The sequence below is a fragment of the Dromaius novaehollandiae genome, chromosome 3, assembly GCF_036370855.1.
Source record: "Dromaius novaehollandiae isolate bDroNov1 chromosome 3, bDroNov1.hap1, whole genome shotgun sequence".
Taxonomy (NCBI): Eukaryota; Metazoa; Chordata; class Aves; order Casuariiformes; family Dromaiidae; genus Dromaius; species Dromaius novaehollandiae.
The window spans coordinates 66,604,413-66,619,899 of record NC_088100.1 but is presented as its reverse complement, the minus strand read 5'-3'; the positions used below and the strand labels follow the sequence as shown (position 1 = coordinate 66,619,899).

General features: G+C 34.8%; 1 protein-coding gene across 2 annotated transcripts in view; it reads right to left on the bottom strand.

Annotated features, from left to right (window-relative positions):
• Positions 1–15,487, bottom strand: part of VTA1 (vesicle trafficking 1) — a 46,752-nt gene that overhangs the window by 24,488 nt on the left and 6,777 nt on the right. For both annotated transcript variants that reach the window (XM_026119928.2, XM_026119936.2), the window contains exons 2-4: positions 6,761–6,855; positions 3,356–3,483; positions 2,749–2,824 (exon numbers count right to left, since the gene is read on the bottom strand). In XM_026119928.2, coding sequence (XP_025975713.2) covers positions 2,749–2,824; positions 3,356–3,483; positions 6,761–6,855 — 299 coding nt within the window. The remainder of the gene's footprint in view (positions 1–2,748; positions 2,825–3,355; positions 3,484–6,760; positions 6,856–15,487) is intronic.

The window sequence follows — 15,487 nt, the reverse complement described above, 5'->3', positions numbered from 1 at the left end:
TTTCTGACACTAATTAACAATGCATCTTGAAGAATTCTATAAAAGAGCATTACAGTTTATAGGCAAGGAATTGAACCCTGTTTGACACGTGCGTCATTATGCATCTAAATTGCAAAGCCTATAGCTCCAGAACTGAGAATCTAAATTTTGTTGCTTTGGGGTTTCTTTCTTCCCTCCCTCCATGATAGCACTGCTTTTCTTTTTTTAAAGACTGCCTTCCTGCATGAAGATTATTACTAAGGTAAATGAAAATAACACTATAAACACACAGCTTCATAATGATCCCATATCAGCTGTGTCTTATAAAACGTCTTCCAGAAAATCATTTTGCCTAGTTCTAATATTGAGAAGCAGAGCATCCACTGTTTCCTTTAATACAATCTACTCACACTATCTAATAATCAGTCATTCACCAATTATAAATATACACATTATTTATAATACCCATTTTCCGATTTTCGGTGCCAACTATCTACTATCTGTGCTTTCTGCTGTTGATTTAAAAGTCTTTTAATTGCCAACATTCCACACCTATGAAAGCAATCACATACTGAAAATACAGACAGATGGTCTGACTAATAAGAGGTAGAAAATTTAGGTGTCTTACTATATGACCAAAGGCAGGCTGAGGCTCACTTCAGACTAATACAGAAGGCTTCTGCAGACATCTATGACAGCCCCATGTCATGCTCATTCCATCAATCCTTCATGTGGTACTGGATAAGAAAACTGATGAAACTTAACAATGGCAGCCGGAAGTACAAACCTTTTATTGGATTTCTTCTACACACTATTTTAACAATATCTTCACTAATTAAATGAATTAAAAATGAGATGATATCCTGCTTCTTTCCAAGGCACTACTGTCCTTTTAGCAACAATAAAAAATACATTCAGTGGTAAATACTTCCAAATGCTAGGATTCCACGTTAGCATTCAGAACAGTTTTTTCATATGCACAAAGGATTGTTTCAGGACCTCCTAAGTCACTGAATAGTGCATAGGAAGTGTTACAAGCTGGGACTGGATTCCTACAGTCTAAGGTTGCGTGTCTTATCAGTACATTGAAATGTACACTTACTCTCTGGCTCTGTGAACTTTGGATTCCAGGGTGCACAGCAGCCAGTTTCAACAGAACACACGAAAGAGCAATCCTAACTCATTTCCCTTGATAAAAAAATGTAGATTGGAATAGTTTCAGGCTATGGAAGACACAATCCAAGTGTTTCCCTCCTTGCACAAGAACTCTATCATTAATATCTATACGTGCTACTATACATTAAGTACATCACCATCAAAACCATTCTTTTACCTTCCTTCCAGTGGTGTTTACAAATGAAAGCAGCCATAGCTACTGTTTTTGAAACCTACTGAATCTTCCTGCATGTTAGGCACACCTATCAGATCAATGTTCTCAGGGGATTTACACACAGGAAGTCTAGTCTGTGAATTCCAAACAAAGCATGGAATAGTCTGGGTCCAACATAGCCACAGTTACAGCTTGTTATGGGCCTTCAAGGTAAAAGAACTTTTCTAAGGGAATTTTACTAGTGGAAACTTAGAAGCCTATAGCACTCCAGCATGTGAGAAATCAAAATATCTGTGGATTACCCATGTGGATTTAGGTGTCCCGAGGCGCATTAAGCCCTTACATGATCAACGATTGCTGACTTGGTCTCAGATTATTTAATATCACTGCTGTTTCTTATTTATTGTTCTAAGTATTTTAACTTTTCTTTAACTATCTTTGAAAGATGTCTTCACAAGTCAGTAACAGCTTTCTATAGATTTTTGTCCTTGCCAAATATTTTGAACTTTACCATTACATTTTCAAAATAAATTTCTCATTCAATTAATTTAGCAAGGAACACTTAACTTTTACTTTCCAGAACAAGGAATACTTTATTAAGGTATTAATACTTTACTAATAATTTTATTAGGTACCGATTCCAGCATATTTGAGATTAATTCTCCTGTGGCGCATGAATCACACGAGACAAGCTGACCATGCAGCTAGTAGAAAAACTTACTTTATAACAGACTTAGAAATTATTTTGGTGTGCCTTAATAAAAATAATTATGCTCTTGTTCAGCCAATTCTAGAATATTTGTTTGATTAAAAAATGAACTGCCATGAAGAGCACTAAAACTGGGTTTGTGTTTGTTACTTTAATGGACAAAATTTTTGAACTAAAATACTGATGTCTTAACAGTCAGATAGCAAGTCACTTTTTAATGAAACAGATGTATATCCTTCCAACTTCACATATCAGCTTTTAAAGGTGGGGTTTGTTACAACATGAAAAGTATCTATCCCAACTAAACTTTGTACAATTCCATGTCAACTATCAGCACTATAAAAAGTTTTCCTTACAGGATAAGGAAAATAAAAGAAAAGGTGAAGATGGAAAAGGCCAGGAACCTTGCATTGTTCTTCCCCACAGTCATTTATACATGCTCAGTGTAATGCTGTGTCCCATAATAATGACCAGACTTTGAATTTGAAACTGATACTTGTTAAGTCATGAAGCATCTTCTAACAGATTATAGTTATCTAGTATTTCACATGCAGTTTATATAAATACCTAGTAAGATTACTTACAATTTACCAACCTGTATTTGACTACACAATTAAAACTGATGGTCTCTGAAGTTCATATTTACAAATCGTAAGAAATTTTAAGGAACTAAAATAGTAACTTGCTGTGCTCCTGTGCTACAAAAAGCAGTCAGATCCTTAACACTTACCTCTTCAGAAAGCTCCCCAAATACCGTCAGAACATCTATCAGAAGACTTGCAGTATAAAAGGATTTTATCATGTTTCTGTAAAAAAGAAAACACTTCACTAACTTGGTAATGTCGATCTTTTAAGAGCACAATTTAAAAGTTGGCAGTTTATATTATACTGGCTTATTTAAAACCAATCATCACTGATTTTTTCCTTTTAATCTGACATTTAAGAACTCCCTTCACAATATTTAAATTTAAGAATAAATTGACTAGTTTCCTGACTACTACACAAAGTTTTCAGTATTTTTTTTTAAAGTTGCTTATATGTTCTGCACTTGGTTTCTAATTCAGAACACTCACTAGACATCCTACATTAGTTCAGAATCGGTCTGAGGCTTTAGAAAGCTTGACAGAAGGTGGACAACCTCTTCAAGAATACAAGAGGGAGGTTAACAGTTAGTCTGTAAAGTAATGAGACAGAGAAGCAGTAAACAACGGAGGTTTCTAAAAGCAAAATGAATGCACTAAAGCACATTCCTGCCTTCAGTCATACTAAGAGAGTGTGGATTCGAATTTCCTACAAACATATTAATTCAGGCAACAAAACAAAGATTTTTCACCTACTTATGAAACTGCCCAGCTCTGTCTTCATTGTCTGCATACAAAAACATTTTTAAAGCATAATTCTCTACGTGAGCACAACCAACAATCTCCTGAGTAATAGCTTCATTATCACCAAATTGCTTTTTCATCTGAAAAAAGTTGAAAAAAAATAGACATTCATTACCTTCTTAGATGCTAGCAATTTTACAATCTAATTCAAATACAAGAAGCTGCTGATTCAGACAAATCCAAGTAAAATTTTAAAAAGGAAACAATGTACTAACTATTTTACAAATCTCTGGCTTTTAACATAATAAATGCTAAGAGCAGCATGCCAAAGAGAAAATATATTACTTTGGAGAGAAAAATATTATGAATTAGTAGCTCTGGATAATACCTACTAACACAAAATAACTTTTAAATAAAAAATTAACTTTAAAAATAAAGACAAAAACTTGCAACTGTAATATTGCAAGAGAATAACTATAGATTTTCTCTACTATCTGAAATACCAAGAACTCTGAAGCCCAAATGAGGATTCAACCCACTTAAATTGATAAAATAATGAATGTTTTATAAAGGTACTGCAGGTCAGAGTGACTATATGGCTTCCTTCTTGCAACATATTCACTACAGCACATTACATCGTTAAACAGTCCCAGCCCTACCTTGACTGGTTTAGTGACCTATGGATTTACTGGAATTTTCAGTGTAAGCAGTGTACTGCAATTCAAAGACCTCTTTTCAAAGATGCTAGAGTACAAAAAGCCTCAGGTTTCCTAATAAAAATCAGTAAAGCAAATAACCCTGTTACAGTTACAACAGGTGGATTTACAACTTCTGAATAGGCTTACTGTTTGCACATACAGAAATCTCAAGCTATCCTTAGAGAACAAGAACAGGAACACTGCGTGATACTAACTTGCAGTTCTTATTTTGCCAAAAGATTTGAAAACAATCTCTGAATGGAAGTTATTTTTCAGTGTGTGAATGTGAAGAAAATTTAATCATACAGGCTGCATTTCTGTAATATTTTTTAAATTGTGGCCAACTTTTCAATGCATAGAATGTTGCCAAGAAAATTACTTGATTTCAGTAGTGAAATACAAACTTTCCAAATAGTACTTCGAATTTACAGATTTCTTGTTGAATTCCTATTCTACATAAAGTATTTAAAAAGTATTAGTGATTTAGAAAGTGTAATTTTCTTTCTTTCTTGTTGGGTGTATCATCTTCAAGTTGTAAAATATGTATCTGAAATGAGACATTGTTGAAGATAACCGAGAAAAAAATTGTTTATATATATTTGATGAGCTTATATATATACACCTTATACTTAGAAAATAACTTATTACTAGACTTGTTCTGATGTTCAGTGGACATAGTTTCAAAGGCACAAATGGCACGCAGCTACATACACTCCTAAAAAAATTAAAGTTGTCCAGGTTGTTTACTTCTGAAATTATCCTTCATGCAATTTGTAATTCAGTACTGAAGTACTGATGATTGTAATTATGACTCATAATTTGAACATAAAAATCAAGCAAACGGGGTTTAATTTTAGTACAAGCATTTATATTAAATAGTTACCTACTGAAAAAGCAAAACAACACAACTACACGTAAAATATTTCTGATGAAAATATGCATTTTAGATCCAAAATCACCATATTTAATTAACTACACAGACAAGTTTCTCACAATAAAACTAGCTGGTGATTTCTAGACATTTATATTGTTTTATCCTTTGCTAGTATAAAATTCAAAATTGTTTACAAGCTTCTGCCTATCCTCTGAAATAATCAGTAGTAGCAACACACACAAAGCTGTGCAAAACCTTTAGCACAGACGTGCAAAACCCCTATACGCCCCCTGCTGGTTAACTGCAGTGTGACAATGGCCACTATCAAATTATTGCAGCGACACTAACACACTAACTTGTCAGTTTGGCCAAGCTTCCAACTCTCCCCCAAAATTTTATACTAGAACTGCTTAGAAGTGCTCTCTCCAGCTTTCCACAACTTGGCTAAATAGAAACCTCAATAATTGACTACAAAACATCATCTGCCAGCATGCACGAATACTCCCTCTTCTATCAGTTGCCACACAGACAGACAATCTTACCAGCAACCCAAAGACAAACCATCTTAATACAGACAGACATCCAAGTTTTTTGCTGTTTTTTTTTTTGTCTTTCTATATTTGAAACAGAAAGTGTAACTGAACACTGCAGATAGACTAGCTCATGCAGTACCACAATGTTCCCAATCTTAGGCAATGTTTAATCTTAGGGAATACGGAAGAAAATCTTTTGGAATTTTAATATCATCTCTCCTGCTACCCCTTCCATTTTGGTATGAAAATCAGAGCCCTAAAGATGTTGGAAGTTTCATGAAATAATAACAGTTCACTTCATCTTACATTTTTGATTGCTAAAAATCACTAATAAAACATAGCAGGGAGAACAAGGTACGAACAAAGGACAAAAGGTCCATTTTCAGTTGGAAAAAAAATTCTGAAGAATTGAGGGCTTTTTCACTAGTTTCACACAAATTCTTCAGGCATTACTATGGTTAGATTTTGAACAGAAACATTAATATTGAACACAAAATGTACCTCTGCTCCATTTTCCAATGTTACTTTCTGCTTTCGAACGAGCCCTTAAACCTTCAAATCCATACACTAGCTCCTTCCAGACTGTTGAAAACTACTCTACAGAACACCATGGTAAAACAGCTACTGAAGCTTAAACTGACCATTGATACCTTTCTTTCTTAGTTTAACTCTATTTAAGGTTTTCGGGTTTTATATTATCAGGTCCTCTAAAAGACTGTAGCATAACTACCTTTTATCTGCATAGATAAGATTGTGCTTACAAGAATTCATGCAAGATCTCCAATTAACAGAAGATAAGATCACAAAAGTTTCTTAATCTTTTAGAGTATGTTTTAAAAAACTCTCTAGTTCCAAAAACTTGGAACAAAAATTGCAAAAGCACAGAAGACTAGGCTAGCCACTCTTACAGAAGGGAAAATAACTCTCAAAGACTTCACGGAATCAAAGATAAATCAAAAAAAGGTCTTTTGAAAAGCCTGTGTTTATTTCATAATAAGTGATATGGTTTCTCATGAGACTGTGTGTGGATACAGTATCTTTCTAATTCATACTGTCTAATGAAATTACAGTGTAAGTGTTGGCTGTAATGTGATGAGCAGAGGGAGCAGGAAAGGGAGCAGAAGCTTTATCTCTTTACAATCCTTCTGACAATTCATTACATACAACTTGAAAAATATATACAGCAGGCCTGCATACAGAATATTTGCATCAAAAACTGATGATAGAGAAAAGATAACATTTGCAGAAGCTTAAGTAGAAATTAAAGCAACATCACAAATAACTTTAGAGGAAACCAATAAATTCTACTTACAGCTTCCAGCTGATCCATAAGCTTCGATAAAAATTTACGGCATTCCGGGGTTTTACTATCAATCTTCATCCCTGTTTGCATTGCATACAAACGGCCTTTAAAGGAGACAAATCAAGAGAGAAAAAAAGATAAGAGTGAATGAGTATCTATGGCAAAACTCAAAACCAAAGCAAGCAATGTACCCCCCAACACATCTGAAAGACAAAACTCATCTTGTGGTTTAACAATAGACTACTAAAGTGCTACTACTGAGCACTAACAGCTAAATCTAGATATGTTTGGTCTTGCAAAAATACTGGGAAATATTTTTCTGAGTTTTATGTTTCATTTTTCTCAATGAGTATTCCTGCTGATTTCGAATTGATATTTGTATTGCTATGAAGCAATATTAACTGCTTTTGCAAAAGATCATCACCCGTCATCTGCAACTCTCTCAAATGTGCTTGAATTCAATTTTTATCCCTAATTATATGCCAACAATATTCACAGAACTCTTAACATATATGTATATGTACTGAGCATAAAAATATAGGCAAAAATGGAATTTCCTGTAGTGGGAGCTAATCAGCTTTAAAACTGAACTTTAACGAATAGAATTAATCATCTGTTATATCCATGTACATACATGCACACTATCAAAAGGCATATAAGACAGACAACCCACCTCTATATTAGGTAAGATAAACATTATTAAACTTGCCCTACAAGCAACGTTTCCAGTTTTTCATACAATCTTGACACTAAGCGATTAACTTCTTCCAATCAAAAAAGATCAACAGAACTACCAAAATCTATGAATTCTATATATGTACATGGCAGAATTTGACGTGCTTCAGGAAAGAGCAAGTAAAACCAAAAAACTACTTTTCACTAGGATTAGCACACAAAGAAGTGATAATGGACAGAAACATTCAGTAGACAACTGAGAATATCTTTCACAAAGCACCCACTCTACTAACTCATGCTCCTGACGCTCAAGGGAGTCTTACAAAATGCCTCCAAATGCAGAGATTAAGAGCTAAAACGTTGTAACTCTACTGAATATTATCATGAACTAGTTTTTATGGCACACCCCAATGCCCTTCTTCCTCCAAGCCCTTGACCTTTCCAAGTGAACCTTATCTGACTGACAGCTTTATCATCTCTCCCCTTCTAAACATCCTTTCATGCACTAGAGATACCTGTCACCCTTTTCTCTCAAAATTGTCTCAGTTATCACAAACATAGCAACCTGATGCTTGCTGCTGAAGAAAGGATATTTTCAACAGCTTGTCTGCCTTTTCCATCTGTTATCAGTCTGTCTAATAAAACTGAACATCCCTCTCTACAAAACTTGCTCAGATTCTGCTGATGAACAACACAATTTATATAATTTTTCTAGATTTTAAAATTAGCATTTCACAAGTTTCAAATACATTTGATTATTCAAACTAGACAAAGTATACGTTCCTGAGACTGTAAAGTTGACACATTCTTGAATTTTAAAATAAAGCTGTTCTTGAGCTGCCTAACCATTAAAGGACTAAAACATTAAATAGCAGCTAAGAAATAAAGTACCTGTGCCCTTCAATGTCTCATTACTCTTAGAATTTAGGAAAAAAGCCAGCACCTTTCTACTTAAGTCTTCAATAAAAAATAATCCAGTAAACATCTGTTCTAAGCTGAAAAATCAGGAACGAATACAGGATACAAACAATAAAGAAGAAGGAACTAACTAACTAAGTTAAGAAATCAAACATGGAGAGATACAGATTCGTGTTTAAGGCACTCAATTTAAGTCTACTGCCAATTAAAACACCACAATCGTATGATGAGAGGTGAATGTTTACAGTCTTCAATTAAACTGATTTTTAAATATGTACTTGATTGTAAGCTTTCCTGAACACATTTCATGGTATGATTTAGTAACTTACCTCTTAACAGGAATTAACATAATGGATGTTAGATCTATGGGCCATCTAGATCAGTATTTTTCCTTTGACAGATGCAAATACCAGACATTTTCAGAGAAAAATACAGGAAATGAATATCAGACTGATATCAGTTAGGGTCACGTAAATTCAGAGTACCCTTGATAACCACTGGATATAGATTTCTCTCAAACCTTGAAGAATCCATTTTCATATCTCTTTCAAAATTCATTCACATAAAAAGAACTCTTACACATACATGGAAATCTTACAAATTTCTTTATTCTTGAGGATCAACTTAATCATTAAAAAAGAGCTCCTTATTTGTAACTGTTACTTTTCAAGATTGTTACCTATATGTGGATTTTTTTTTCCCAACAGGCACTGCAAATACATCTATTTAAATATTGAAAGCAATAGAGTATTTTACCAAAACAGGGTGTATTTAAAAGCCTGTGGCATCTGTATGCTTTGTAGGCAGCCCTAAAAAGCCAGCCCTCTCCCCTTTCAGGAATTCAGAGACTGAGCAAAACTCAAAGACCCCCTTCAGGCACTCCAATGAACCAGAGCAGAGAAGTAAGTCTTGAACACACACAGAGAAAACAGGTCAAAGGACAATAATTACAGATAAGAAATATGTTTTTCTTGTCTATATACAAGTTTACACTATGGGTGACTTCAAGCAACGTTCCTCACCAACATCACTTTCCTGTTTACAAAGGACTTGGATCACTGTGTCAAAGAGTCCTCAGGTCATTAAAGCTTGGAGGACTGTTCTCAGTCTCTCTCAATATACATTGCCATGGAACTATGGAAGTGCTCTAAGTAGCAGCTCTACAGGTAGTAGGAATTGAAACATTCTACAGAGGGACTATTAATGTCACCCAAGCTAAGGTGCTCCAACTGTCACCACTGATGCTGGTGAGGAAGGCTGTGATGCTTGTGAAAACCACTCTTACCAGACCATGACAAACTAGTAGCATTCAGTACTGAACAGGAGTCTTCACTGAGAGAAATGCAAAAATATCTTTGATTAAACAACTTTGTTTTAATGCAAAACTAGGCAACCTGCAGGTCAGAAAATGTAAACCATAGCCTTGCCAGTCAAAATCATCTGGAACATTGGCTTCAGTTCATGAAATGAAGAAACTGAAGAAAACTGATATATTCTTAAGTATACTCTCCACAGTTTGAAGCACACCAGTCACAAACAAAATGTTGCTAAGAAGAACACTTCAGCAAACTTACTGCTTTACTCAGAGCTGGTCTGGTCAAAAGCAGGAGGGAGGCAGGAGAGCTGAAAAACGTTGCCAATTGTTATCAAACCTATCAGGCAAGTGAAATAGTTGAAAAACTGAAAGATCTGAGGAACTGCTCTGACAGAAACAGAAGAGGATGAAGGGAGAACAACCTGGTATTTGCCCCTACAGACAATACTGAAATAGTAAGAATATCCTTCTAATGTTTTGATATTTTGCTTTTGAAATTATGTATAAAGAGTGTGAGTGAATCCAACAGAAATCACTCAAGGAAAAGTACTCTCTCCTTTTGAAAAAAAAAAAAAAGATTGTAATTATTACATTTTAACTTAATTGAGTGTCCCCTTGCCTTGTCACAAAAAACAGGAAAAGCTCTGTCTTCTACTCTTTACATTTTTGTATATTATTATTACACCTCACTCCTAAGGCAAAAAATTTTATTTTTTTCTACGCCTGCATCTTTTGTCATACTTCTCTCTACTCACTCTAATTTTGAAATGTCCAGAGTATTCTAGATGAAATTGGTCTGTAAGAGCACGGTGTTTTTGATACTACTTTTGCCAGCTAAGGCGTCCGAAGTCTTATATGTATTTTTCACTTCTGTGTAGTTTAAGGCAATGTTATCCACATAAATATTACAGTAAGCATGCATGATAGTAACTGAAATACCTGCTCTGATCTACTAAAGGATATCTGTTAAGTTCATATTATATCTGACTGCAGATGGGCAAACTGACTTCAGTGTTGAATATTCAACAGCAATGTGTTAATATCGTCAATGAAATTTTAAACTGGCAACTAATGGTCGAAGAACTGTCTTCCAAGTTTATGTTAACAGGAAATCTCAGTGGCAAAGGCCTCCTAAGCAAGAGGCCAAATGTCTACCACCTTCAACATCTCTGGTTGCTGAGAAAGCCAAACATAATGTAAGTGAAGATTTTTCCTCATTTCTTAAAGAAAACAGAATAGTTATTTACATTCCTTTAAATCCAGATATTCTTGTTTCTATAATACTGCAGATGCAATGGAATGCACTATTACTGTGCTTGCTGAAGTCACATAAAACCTGCTTTAAAGCAAATAGTTCGATTTCTAACAGCTAGAGTTAATCTCCTAAATGCTATGGACACCACAGAGATACTTGTGTTCTGTATTACAATTGTATTTCAGTCAAATAAACTGCCTTTTTAAAAAAAGCACTTGAATTTTTAAATGACTTGAGATGCCATTTTACATCAAAATGATTTTGGAGCACTTCTGATCAAGAACTCTTAGTTGAACACTGCCTAAAGTGCCTGTCCCTAGTGACCACAATAACACTATAAAGCCGAACAACTAGACTTTCAGGAGCCATTTCCTCTGTGACAAGCAAGGCTACTGAAAATTCTGATATGAAAAGAAAATTAAAACCATAGGTTGTAGCTGCAAGAGTTTTCACGTTTTTTAAGCCTAAACAAAAATTATTTGAAGAAGGTAGGTACTCTTAGAAATGACTTGTAATACTCATCTCTATTCACTATTTGCGATGAATATCTGGAATCCTTGGAAACAAATAAATGAGTGCTATTATTGGTTCTTTTTAAGCTCGTTTTACGCAATTGGCTTCATCCACAGATACTCTGCTACTTTCCTTGCCTCCCCTCCCCTTTAACTAAATCATGCAGCAGAAAGGATTTTAATGTAGTCAACTACATTAGCACACGCAAAAAGCATGGCACTGAAGAGGTAAGGGAGGCTATATACACCTCATGTCTAAATATTAATTAATGTTGCAAGCAGAGCTAAAGTCACTTGTAATCTTTTACACACAAAGACAAAACTGTTTTGCCAATTATTAACCAGAAAAGGGTTTGCTCTCAGTGTTCAGACAGGACATTTATCTTCAAATTCATACAGACCTGGCAAGTAATCATTCTCAGAAAAATGTTTTGCCAAGACAACTACAAAACTTATGTCTTGATTTGTTGCCCTTAATCTTTGTTCAGTAAATACTAAGTGTGGGTGTGCTGGAAGGAATTCTACAGTGAGCTTTACAGAAACTTCTCTGCTTTTATTTATGTCACATAATACCACGTTATTTTTCCTTTGCTAATACATAGCACAATTTCAGAGTATTTTGTCTTTAGTACGTGCCAGGCATTCATTCCTAATACACAGTAAGTTATTTCAGATTTATGTTTGGATAACAACCGAACCCCCTCCCCAACTCTGACTTTAAACTAACTGCGCCAAGTAAAAATATTAAAGAACAAAAGTTCCAGCCAGCTAGTATGCACAATAGGTTGATTCTGTCTTCTAAATTCTGTCTGACTGTCTTTCTCTTTCCTTGCCTAGCAGCATTAAGAGATTACAGTTCTTCTTTTCCACACATTTTAATTCTATTTTAGTGCAGAAAAAATTATTAAGAACTGGAATGTTTTCAATACTTCTCATTGACATATTCCACAACTAACATAAAATAGTAACAGAATAGTTGCCATCAACTTAAGCCAGATTTTGCTTTTGGTTGAGAGATGAAATTTTTCACTCCAAAATTTATTAATCACTCAGACTCTATAACTTTCTCTTTCTCCCACTGTCAAACCACTGACAGAAAAATGTTTGTTAACTGCTTGGTACAAACTTGGCAAAACAACAGCTGAAATACAAATGTGTGGGAGCAGGAACTGGAACATAAAACTGAGTGGTATTCAAATTACTGCAAAAGTATCTTCATAAAGAATGCCTCTGCACAGAAAAAGAAAAATGAATTGTTCTTTCTTTCAGAAACATTAATGTATCATACAATATTCATGTAACTTTTGTATGCATATTGTAAAAACATGCTATTGCTATTTGGCCAAATCAAAGTTGTCTGAATTAACTGAATTAAAATACTTTTTAAAATATATTTAATAGCACTGAAACAAACAAACATTGGAGGACTGTATACTTCCTCTACATTATACGATACAGAAAGAAACCAGCAAAAGAGACATTAAGTATTAGACTGACAGCATCAACTTAAACCACCAAGTTTTCCATAGCAAACAAGTTATTTTAAAATATTTTCAAACAAAATTACTTTAGGGAGAAATGCAGGAAAAAGAAATTCTTCTTGAGGAGAAAGGTGGGAGCTGGTGGGAGAGGAGGACTACATGTGAATTTTGATTAGAAACTCAAAGCAATAACCTATCCCCTCCCTCAGATTCTTTTATAGTACTCTAAATCCAACAAAGGAGAATGGATCGATAGTAATATATTTCAAGTTATGTTATGTTATATGCTAGATAAACTGTGTCAAGTCAAAACGATCTCAAGGAAAATGTAAGTCTCTTACCTAAAGTTATTGAAAATTATAGTAAATTAAATTAAACTCACTATTATTTGAAGAATAGCAACTTGTAAAAATAACAAACTACACAGACAAAACAATAAAACTTGCAATTACAAACAAGAACTTAGGTTATTTAGGCTACAGGACAAAACAAATAGTCTAATAATATCTATTACAAACCTTAGGAAATGACTGTTTTACATACTGCCATTCTTCAGAGTGCTTTAAAGACCAACCTTGGTCTCTTACAAAATTTTAATAAGAGACCTACATATAGAATGCCTAACTTTCTAACCTTTTGCACAATATTTAAACTATCAGTATTTTTCAAATGCCTGTCTTTATATTCTAATAAAGAAAACAAAAATGAAATATTTCCAATTAAAATAGAAAAATTACCTTAATTACAAGATATATAGTAACTGAGATCTCAAGAAGGCAAAAGGAAGAGGTTATCTACTTTGGCCTAGTTATGGTCAGGTCATGCAGACAGAACAGCCTCTAGGGACTACAGCACAGATCTGAAGAAGTCCTGCAATACATGTTTCAGTTTAGTTTAAACTGAAAGAAAACTATTTCATGTTGTCAGACTATCCAGTCAAATAAACCAGAGGATGCTAGGTGGGCATGACTGTGAGATGTGTTTCAGAAGTGCACTCCTGATCTCAACTGCCAACAGCATCCTGGGCAGCATTAGGAAAAATGTTGCCAGCAGGTTGAGGGAGGTGATCCTTCCCCTCTGCTCAACACTGGTGAGGCTGCATCTGGAGTGCTGTGCCCAGTTGTGGGCTCCCCGGTACCAGAGAGACCTGGACCTGCTGAAACTCATCCAGCACAGAGCCAGAGAGATGATTAAGGGACTAGACCACCTCTCATATGAAGAGATGCTGAAAGACCTAGGACTGTTTAGCCTCAAGCAGAGAAAGATCAGGGGCATTTTATCAATATGTATAAATACTGATGAAGGGAGTAAGGAAGATGGAGCCAGACTCTTCTCAGTGGTGCCCAGTGAAAGGACAAGAAGTAACAGGCACAAATCGAAATACATGATGTTCCATTCAAACATAAGAAAAAGCTTTTTTATGGTAAGCGTAGTCAAACAGTAGACCAGGTTGCCCAGAGAGGTTGTGGAGATGCCATCCTTGGAGATATTCAAAACCCAACTGGACATGCCTCTGAAGAACCTACGCTAGGGACCCTGCTGTGAGTGGGAGATTGGACTAGATGATCTCCAGAGGCATGTTCCAGCCTCAACGATCCTGTGAATTAAAATGCTAATATCAGTGCATCTGTCCTCAGAAGCAAACAGCAAAACCTAAGGCATGGAAAGACAGTTCTAATTCTACTTCCAGGGGTACAAGCCAAATGAAGCTGCGCCAAAAAAATGTAAATTTTAAGCTGGAAAAATGCATGATAGTGTATTTACAATTTACTGTGTACAATTCAACTTTAGCAGTTTAATACAAACACATACACCTCAGCAATAAAATTTGCATCTCTAAAAATACATGTTCTATTTTATTGTTCTCATTCCTATCTCCATCAGAGCAAATTCTTTTTACCTATTACCTAATCACAGCAAGCATCATAAGTACTAGTTAACATTACCTTTAATGTTTGCTTCTAGATACACTTTGTTTTGAGGTCTGTGGGTCTTATGTATTTATTCTTATTATTCCAATTAGTTCTCCATTTTTTTACTATGCCTCCACAGTAAAAACAGAGTAGTAAAACTATAGCTTTCCAATTTTCAACTCTTTGAAAGAAATCAGAGCAAACAAGCTAAGACTGAAAACAGAAAAAATGCAAAGCACAGGAAGAAAAACTGAAAGTGAGGAGTATTTTTAGTTTATACTCATAACACAATCAAAATAAGTGTCACAGTACACTATGAAATGGATGTCTATATCTTACATATTTGACCAGATCAGTTAACTTATTCTGAGCAAAGAACAGATTAAATCTATTCTTCAGTACATAATCTCTAGTAATAGGCTTTACATCATTAGCAGGATTAGCAGCACAGAGAACAGCTTTCTGCCACCCATGACATGAGAATATGATAAATGTACTTTTACAAAGGTATTATATGAAACCGGTACAAAAATGAATATTTAAACTGGAAAGCTCAGGGATTTGATGTTAGATAAGGAATGTTCCAAGAACATTATTTTATGTATTTCAATTCTAGAATGCCAGTGTTAAAGGGAGTCTGTGAGTATGTGCAGAATCTCTTTAGTGA